At 42.7% G+C, this 9,987-nt stretch overlaps 1 protein-coding gene across 2 annotated transcripts in view; it reads left to right on the top strand.

The window, feature by feature from the left end:
- The first annotated feature begins 2,411 nt into the window (after window positions 1-2,411).
- osbpl9 (oxysterol binding protein-like 9) overlaps window positions 2,412-9,987 on the top strand; it is a 28,932-nt gene continuing 21,356 nt past the window's right edge. For both annotated transcript variants that reach the window (XM_079157873.1, XM_079157872.1), the window contains exons 1-3: window positions 2,412-2,525; window positions 4,310-4,360; window positions 6,474-6,552. In XM_079157873.1, the coding sequence (XP_079013999.1) occupies window positions 2,415-2,525; window positions 4,310-4,360; window positions 6,474-6,552 (241 nt within the window). In that variant the 5' untranslated portion in view covers window positions 2,412-2,414. The remainder of the gene's footprint in view (window positions 2,526-4,309; window positions 4,361-6,473; window positions 6,553-9,987) is intronic.

Raw genomic sequence — 9,987 nt, 5'->3', positions numbered from 1 at the left:
TTTGGCAATGTTAAAGTCCATCATTAAAACATCATTCAAATGTGTTTTTCTTTCCTTTGCCATGAGATTGTGATAAAGATATCGCGACAGCATGCATTTCTGTCATTTGGAGGTTAATGGTCAGATGCAAACTTGAAGCCAAAAGGTGCACTTTGTCTTTTGAAGATTATGTATTTAGATACTCTAACAAATGACACATGAGTCTGCTGCACTAAACCCAAGCTGCTGTGTTGTCTCATGATCTGATCACATCAAAGGTGTTGTTGAGAGATGTCTCTTTAGAGTTTTCCGTTGATGTGTGTAGTGCATCTCTGTGGAGCAGGTCCCCCCCCCCCCCCCCAAAAAAAAGCCTTATCAAGAAAAAATGTAACCTCCCAGAATCAACAGGTTTCCAGTCTGGACTGTTTTTAAAGAAATAAAAGATGTAGATTTGTAAACACTATTTACAGAGTCAGTAAATTGATTTGGTACCAATGTTTTTTTCCTCAAATCTGATATCTGGACAGACGCTGTTCAATATTTGAGCGGACCACAAATTTCTGCTTATTCTCAATATCGGTGTTCTCCGTTGTCTTTATTTATGCTGCCTGCATTCATCCGGTATATCTGTTATTTCTTCTCTCCTGTCTCAGTAGTGGAGAAGAGCTCTGGAGATCGTGTGTACTCATCATTATACCAAAGGCCACTTCTTCAGTTGTACGAGTGCAATGCAAACCAACACACACAGTAAAGGAATATGTGAATTTAAACAGGGATAAAAGTGGCAAGAGATGTTAACATTAACTTTTTTATTGTACAAAATATATATTTTGTGTTTTTGTTTTTTTTATTTAAAGCTCACGTTATATTACTGTGAAGTTTTGCTCATCAGTGTTAAGCCTATTGTAAATAATAAAGATATTGATGAATACTGTTTCGTTTTTTTTGGTATGTTCATCTGCCACCAAGCATTTCAATCATTTTTCTTTAAAACAATTAAAATGAATGTTGGTGGCTCAAAAGCACAGACACGTTAGCCTCGATGCTAAGCTGCAGGCAGCGGTCAATGTAAGAAAACTGCAGACTGTGAATGTTAAAGCAGGAGAACTGTGGGATGTAATATGAGCAGAGGCATAATCAAATGGATAAATAATTTAAGATATGCAGCAGCTGTTTTAAAATTACAGAATTACAGTGGGAGGGAAAGTTGACTGTTGCTACATCTAGTCCATTTACTGTACTGAAGTACAATTTTGAGGTACTTGTTCTTCGCTTGAGTACTACTCTCCTATTCAATTCAATTTATTTTATATATCCCAAAATCACAAATTGGCCTCAGAGGGCTTTACAAAATATAACCTTTAATGGGGAGGGGAACCAGAGGAGGAATCCCTCTCCCATAATGGACAGAAGTGCAATAAATGTCATGTGTACAGAATGAACAATAGAGCTACAACACATTCAATGCATATAAATGATTCATACAATGAGAGAAGTAAGCAGAATAATGAAGGAAAAATGACGACTACTAATAGTAACAGAAGCAGTGGATATAATATAATAATAATGATAAAAGCATTAATCAGTAATATAAATTAGTTTATTAATAATAATAGTAGCAGTGGGTGTCAGGCGGGAGGCACGACCACGATGGAACCCTGCAAGTGGAGAAAGCGCAAAGACTCCAGAGAAGAAGCAGTTAATAAAATATGATTAATTATTATAATTTACACAACAGTATATGCAGATAAACTAGCTCCACCTCGGCCAACTACAAGATTGAAGTAATGCTCAAAATGTTTGATAATCCAATAATAAAACACTGACTAAATCTTTTAGTTTTGATACTTCATGTACATTGTGTTACTGATACATTTGCACTTTTACAGACTAAAAATGTATTTATTAGGTTTTTTTGGGGGTCAAAAACAGTAATACAGAACAGCAACATCATGGCCAGATATTACGACATTCACAATATCCAGATAACAGATTCTATACTATGGATAAAGAGCGGTGAGGCTTTATACAACATTTCATAATTTACATTTTCCATGATTGTCAAAGCAGACAGTAAAAGGAAGGTCAATGAGAAAGGCAATCCACCAACGTCCTTCTTTATTCCTGATATATATCATCCATTTTGGAATGTATATGTATATGATTAGTTCATTTTTTAGGTTAATTGGATTTGCAGGAATGCAAGAGTTTTAGTAGAAAATTTGTATTTTAGCTGGCTTTTCCTTATTTTACTCAATTAAAGCATACTTCTTCTATTGTTTAATAAATGTATGGGGTAACTCGAGCACCCCTGGCATGCGGCGCATCATCTTCATCCTCTTCATCAGCAGCATCATCTTCATCAGCATCATCCTGCCTGTAACGTCCTGCCCACACCTTACCCGACTCCTCCCCGATCCTACACTATTGTAAAGATGGCGTCCATCATGGAGGGGCCGCTCAGCAAGTGGACTAACGTCATGAAAGGGTGGCAGTACCGCTGGTTCGTGTTGGACTACAATGCCGGTTTACTGTCATACTACACGGTACGTTCGTTTCCACGGTCCGTAGACGCTGAACCGGTCCGCCCGAGAGGGTTAGATTGTAGAAGTTGTCTCTGGTTGTCAAACCCAAGTGGGTTAAGGGCCTTGTGTTTGTCAGGAGTTGGGAGTATCAGCTGGCTCCGAAAAAAGGCGGTCTCTTTGACGACGGATCCGAACGTTAGCCAATGGCAACGCTCCTCAAAGACCCACTGACCAATCAAATGACAGTATTATTTTTTTTCCCCCAATACACTTCCGCTACTGTAGCTAGCTAGCATAGCTAACAGCTGAAATACACCGACTAGGCGAAACATTATTGTGAATAGTTATCAGCGTTAGGTGATAGAGAAAGAGAGACATGTTTGTGTTTGTCAACGAGAATACATTTGTCTCTGGTAGTTAAATAAGAGTCCCTACACTCGTTGGCTCGTTAGCTGGCTGGCTAACAAGACACAGCGGGAGCAAACTGGTTGCTAGTTCGATTCTTTGTCAATTCCACGTCAATTCATCATTGTACTCTGATTAGTAACGTCGACAGTAAAGCAGACAGGAAACTGCCAGGGGATGTGTTTGTGGGGGGAAAAAGGAAGTTGACAACTAAGAGCTGCCCACTCCTCTCAGCAGGTTGACATTATTTACATGTTAAATAGTCTAGTTTTCAGTTACTCTATCGTCGTGTTAAAGGAAATCCTGAGCCCTGACTAACATGGGTTTGTTGACATAGTATCATTAAAGTCATCACTGTGGTCGAGATATGCTTGCTGTTTTAGATGTGAGAATAAACCTGCAGTTATTGCACGTTTCAGAGCAACTTCCCACTGATACAGAGGAGTGAACAAGTCCAGAGTCAGACTGTAGTCTGGAGAAGAAGCCCTGAATCTTGATGAGTGTAGACCATCAAGTCAAAGCAGAGCTAGAGTCTAGTAGACATCCCGTACAGTGGAAACAATAAGTTGATTGACAGAACATCTGCAGGCATCACATTTGCTGCTTTCAGCTTCTCAAATGTGAGGATTCGCTGCCTTTTCTCGTTGTTTCAGTGTATGATTTTTATTAAAATTATCTTGAGCATTGTTTTGTAATATGATTTATGAAAACTCAGCTCCATTCAAACCCAGAGCCAAGAGAAGAGTCTTCTCTCTCTCTCTCAACTCTCTTATTAATAGCAGAGACTCTTGAGACTATAGGGGGATCAAAATGCTGTTAGGTATTAATAACGTCATGACACGTTTTTGATTGTGGGCCATATACAGAAAAGAATAAGGAGCTATGGACCAAACATCAAGGAATGTGTTGTTTTCAACCAGTGACACTGCCAAAAAAGGTGTTTCTAGAGCAGAAAAACCCATGTGAAAAGTACTTAATTGGCATGTCCACATATTACAAAGTATTACAAGTTGTTTTGTATCTGCTGCTCGCAATTAGTTTGTAGTATAGTGTATTGTTAGTATAGTTTCTCTACTTTTAAACTGTAATACAGGGCACGGCTTCCGTGCCCACTTAAAATATTCTGCCAGAAATGGTAAAATATTGGTTTGTGTGTCAAAAGCTTGAGACAGAGATCATTTCATTAAATGTAGTCGAGTGTTTGAACTAGGATATGTAATGTACCTACAGTGCAGTTTATTAGAAATATGCTCAAACCATATTCTAGATTATTTTAAAAACATTTAAAAACAGCCTTATGGCACACAGGACAACCTGACCTATGTCCTTCATGTACAGTGAACCAGAGCTCTGCATACTGACTGTATCGATCCCTGATTTGTTCTGTTGTTGCTTTCCAGTCAAAGGACAAGATGATGCGGGGATCCAGAAGAGGCTGTGTGCGACTCAGGGTAAGGTTCTGAGGATCAAGGCCGTCCTTTACCTCGCAGACTGTTGTTTTCTGATCAACTCTGTGCATGCTCTGTTTGCTTGGCCGAGTTGTTGCTGCCCTGCTTTACCAGATGTTTGTAAGTGTTTCCACATGTTCACGGCATTGTTGTCCAGGGTGGAGTAACCAAATCCCATTATTGCTTTTGTTTGCTTTGTCAGTGAAATCTCTCTGAAGGCCGGCACACTCTACACAGCCTTGTGCATTTTTGATCAGATGTGTGAATTGCCCAATTTCTTAGCCTTGTTCAACAGTTGTCAATAGTTTCAGCCAAGTCCACCGCTCCACCGCTCCATCGCTCCACTTTCTTTTAGCTCTGCCAGAAGAGGCAGTTGCCCTTCCAATGTATTTTCAGTATTCAGTGATGCCCACTAGATGGCAGCAGCTGCCCCGCTACATTACCTGTGTTGCCACTTACAAGGAGAGAGGGTGAAGTCAGAACACTGAGCCTACCGTCAGTGCTGAGAGAATGAGCTGTACATGTCCTAAAAGAGAAGCCACGAGAGGGCCAGACCTAAAGGCTAGTATTACATATATTGACTTAATTTGACAACTTATAAGCACTTGTTTTGGAACAAAGGGCTTTGCCGAGCACCCTGAACACGTTTCTATTGATCTCACTGAGCGGAGGAACCGCCTCCTGGAACTACCTAAAAAGAGGATCCAGCGTCATTTATGGACACGTAGTTAAAGGTCAGAGGTTTCAATTACGGTTGGATCAGTGTGACACATTTTATTGCGATACAGTAATTTGACGATCGATCTATTTGTCATTGAAATCTGTTCTTTACAATTGCTATTGAAAGTATTGACTTTTTATTGTTTTACAACTTTGAATCGAGATGTCATTTTAGTTTTTGACACTCAAAGTTCTAGACTAACACAATTTGATGTGAAAACATCTACAAATTAAAATACATAAAGATACAGTCTTTAAAAAAAATATATATATCTACACAATGATATATAATGCCTATTTTCAGTATATAAAAAGCTGTTGCATGTATTAAACCCTGATCCCTGAAGCATATTTTGCACCAAATGCTTCTGTGTCGGTTTCAGTTACACAGTAAATTTCCCAGAGGCCTGTTTTTAAATAACTGTGTAGTCGTAACCCTTTTTAATGTGGCGGTAAACTGGTTCCTGTTGGACTATTTTCTAGTGCCACGAGGAAGCTGCGTTTTTAATTGATTCAAATGATTAACTATTTAGACGATGACTTTACAAATCAGATCATGTGGTATACTGCATCCCCATCTTGGTGCACAGCCATGAACAGTGTTTCTGATGAGGGTTTGAAGTCTGCTTCATCATGCAGGTTTCCTTTTTCCTAAAAACAGTTACCACCTGTGAAAGACTGTTCAGTGTTTCCTTTTCATTACGTTCACTCACTCAGTGAGACGTCTCTTCGTACGTCCGATGTAGAAACATTCACAAAGTAGAGTCGAGTAGCGTTAATGGTCTGTTGTGATGCGTGTAATAATACGTTAAAGACATCTTCTCAACTTCACACACACTTTCCTACATATTCATTAAAAAGGTGGTGTTTATGAAGCGCTGTTTATTCGGCACTGCAAACTATTTCACAGCTGTTTCACATTATCTTATCCACCCCATGTAGACGTTGTTGTTTCGGTTAGTTTCAGGTTTGTATGAATCTCTTGAGTCGTCCCACACCCTGTTTCAGTTGCTAGGAGCTGATGTCCCAGCTACCCAGCCGGCTGTTTCTCTGCAGAGGTTTTTTTTTTTTTTTTTTTTGCTGCTAGCTTGCTGGTCCCCGGTGTCTGATTCTCTCCACCCTTCTCTGCCTTTTTCTCCTCCTTCGCTCTCCCAAATCCCACCTCCTCCTCCTCCTCCTCTCCCTTCTTCTCTACCATGTTCCAAAAAACTGCTATCGTGTGTGTGTGTGTGTGTGTGTGTGTGTGCTGAGACGGAGCAACGGGTAATTTCTAACAGGGAGTCGGCTTGCTGGCACATGTGGAGGGCATGAGGATAGAAACGGAAAGTGGAATATGACGTGTTCCGCTGTCTGACTGCCTGCTTCCCCCCCCCCCTCTCTCTCTCTGTTTGCCCAGGGAGCTGTGATCGGCATCGATGACGAGGACGACAGCACATTCACAATCACTGTGGACCAAAAGACTTTTCATTTCCAAGGTGAGATGTCCCGTCCCCCCCCCTTTTTTAATTTTGTTCTCTTTATGCCCCCCTCTTCTCTGTGTTGCCATCACTGGCTTTCTTTCTCTGGTCTCTTTTGCATCCATCCCTGCTGTTCATTTGCACTCTCTCTCTCTCTCTCTCTCTCTCTCTCTCTCTCTCTCTCTCCCTCTCTCTCTCTCTCCTCTCTCCCTCCCCACCTTTTAAAAGACTTGGATTGGTCTGCACTAATGCCAGGAAACACATGCACACAGGCATCCACACAATGTCAAAGCGTGCTGCGTGCATCTGAGCCTCTTCCTCCCTTCCCTGTGGAATCTGTGAAGTTGGACTGACACATACTTCCGTAGATAAACACGATTCGTTCTACTGCGAGCTAGACATATTTCTCTGGAACAGATCGACCAAGTCAGGCTTTTTTTTTTTTTTTTTCTTCTGTCGGGAGGAAGATTGCTGCTTGTGTGTCTCTGCAGTTGAGCCTCTGGGAACGATGAGGGAATACTGCTGAGCTGGAAGCTGAGCTCGGGTCTCTTCTGGTTGCTGTTCGTCCTTCGCTATCTACCAACCAGTCACTCCGTAGGGGACGGGACTGGCTCCCAGCGACAGCATCGCCCCCCATCCCGTGCTGCCAACCCTTCCTTCTTTTTGACAGGGAGCTGTCCAGCCCAGTACACCGCAGACACTCTTTTTTTTCTTCTTTTTTTTTTTACTCTATCACTCCACAAGGTCTTTAACTAATCTTCTCCACCTTTCCTTCATCTCTGTCCTTCCATCTGTCCATTTGTATCCATCTCTCCCCCCCTTGTGAACACCTAACCCCTCACACCAGCACCCCTCCACACCCCCCCCCTTCCTTCACCTCCTTCTTGAGGGTCACCAGCCACAGTCCATGGGCCCCCCGCCCCTCTCACCTCCTCCATGCCCTCTCCCATGTCTGTGTTCCGAAGCTGTATGCTGTGGTTCTACAAACGGAAGGGTAAGGAGAAAAATAACCGTGCACGTCTTCATGGTCCGCATGCATGCCGGTCACCGGGCGGAAACGGATCGAGAGGAGGCGTTTGTTTGTTTGTTTTCCTTCTGGGATGTGCGGTTTTGGGTGGAGCAGTAGCGTTATGTCGCGCTCGGGTGTGTTGGTTTGTTGTCGCGGTTCAAGGACAGTTCAGAGCGGTGTGAATTAGACTGTTTAGTGGCCGTCGGCTGTGAGGAAATTCTTAAGCAGAGAGGAGTGTGTGTGTGCAATGTGTCCTCAATCAGTCAAACGTGTGTTCTGCTCTTCACTGGTTTTGCTGGTTTGGCTAAACAATAGTGTAACGTGATGTGTTTTTCCCGTCATGATAGTAAAAATGTTTGTCAATGAATGATAGCTTATATGTCGCTGTCTTAGCTTCTTGATCCGAGTCTTTGGGATTAGCTGTACTACCTCGGTTAAAGGTGCCTTTGTTTGATTTTTCAATTTTGTGTGTTCAGTTGCTGGTGGATGCTCTCTGAATTACCTGAGCCTGAGAGACTTCTAAATCAAAGAATAGGCGAAAACAGCATGCAATGTATGCATATGATAGTCCAAATTTAAGAGCATTATTAAAAAAACCTTAATTCATTTAGTCAAAGAGGCCAATTGGCAGGCAGTATAGCTCACATGAGAAGGCAACACAGACAACAAAGACAATACAACGTGTAGTAAATATCACGATGCAATACTACAAGATATTGGGGTTAAAGATCATATTACGATTCAGCTAAATCAGCAGTGTGGGAATACGTTGTGTTTGTAAGCAGCAGATCCTTCCACAGGACAGTCTGAATCTTGGCAGCACATTTTGATCCCAACCCATGGTCGGAGGGAAAACAATGAAATGTCACTGAGAGACACATCTGCTCTCCAGACACCACAGGGAGCACGGTAGCATGGTAGCATCTCGCGTATCCCCGGATAGAAAATTCGCTCTAAACATGTTCTGAGCATGAGTCTCTGGATTCATCAGCTGTTAGCTCGGGTATCAAGCGATGCACAGGATGTTGGGCAGGAGGAGATTTCTCTGTTGCTGTAAAACGATCCTGCTCTAAGCACGTTATGCCGTCAGCCTCCCAGGGCAACAGCGTCTGAAATGTGTCCGTCTATACATTACATTACATTATGTACGGGCTGGTGCGCGGCCTGGCTAAGGTATGGGCTGATGGACGGGTAGGGCCTCGCTGCTTAGAATAGGAGAGGCAAAGAAAGGCGCTACAGGCTGATTATTGTGATGCTTCCTCTTACGGGGACAGTCACGTTCGCAGGTTGATCTGTCGTTGTGAGCCGGCCGGCCGCTGTGCTGGCCCGGAATTCGGCTGTGTGCTGTCTTTCTATTTAGAGAAGCATCCATTATTCATCGGCCCATCTCCCCCGGCGGTGCATCAGAGTTGCCTGAGAGCCCTTAAGCTTTTTCCTTTTCCTCTTTCGCCCTCTCTGCTCTCGCTCGCTCCTCACATCTACAGTAGCCATCAATCTCCTCCCTCTTTGTCAGGTCGGCCCGGACGTTCTGTCCAGGATGAGAGACCCCCTCCTGCTCTCTCTCTCTCCCTCTCTCCCCCGTCTCCAGGGTCCTCCCTCACCTCAGTATCATCTGCACTGTCAACTGTTTTTTATTTTTATTTTTCCACCGTGGTCATCATTTTCACCTGTGTTCTTCAGCACTGCGTCTGTACTTGTGTATGTAGTTAGAAATATATTCCCAATTGTGGATCATGCATCACGCAATCGAAAAGCAATACGATGAGTTCGTTTTACATTTTTGTCACACAGTTGGAGATAAAATGGAACAAAGTGCGTTTACTTCACTGACCTCGGAAAGCGAGCATTCTCTTGGCCCCACGTTTTGGGGTAGCTACCACTGTGTCGACAGGTTGAAGTCCTGTGCATCATACCGCATTCTCCCTCTGGAGCATGTCCTGACATATTTCATCAGCTGGTCTGACGGAGGAGAGAGGAGAGAGGAGAGAGGAGGGATGAATAATTCACAGAGGCCTTTTGGAGAAAGGAGGAGCAGCATTATGGGGAGAGGCTGAGCATTGTAAAAAGGGAAATCTTTGTGATTGGAGACCCTCGCCACTGAGATGGGAGATAAATCCTCAATGCTCTTTAGTTTTTATGAATATATATATATATATATATACTGCATGTGTGGTAATTGTACTGCCACACTAATTGTTATAATTGTAATCAGCAGTGTCCATCTTTGCTGTTTTCTGCAGTCGAGGTGACTGACCAGTAGCTTCATTTATGTACATTTAATTGCCCCAAACTCAATCTTTCTAATAGAGTCTGCAACAGGCAAGTTAGAAACAGAAGAGTATCTGGAGGCACACAGAATCAGTGGAGCAGAAGATGGTTGTCTGGTTCATAACCTGCCAAAGAAACCGTTACAGAAGAATTAAGGATGGAGCTCGTCAGGCTGG

This window comes from Pholis gunnellus, assembly GCF_910591455.1.
Source record: "Pholis gunnellus genome assembly, chromosome: 4".
In the NCBI taxonomy this organism is placed as follows: domain Eukaryota; kingdom Metazoa; phylum Chordata; class Actinopteri; order Perciformes; family Pholidae; genus Pholis; species Pholis gunnellus.
Note: the sequence above shows the minus strand (reverse complement) of the source record. Positions and strands in the feature narration are given on the sequence as shown.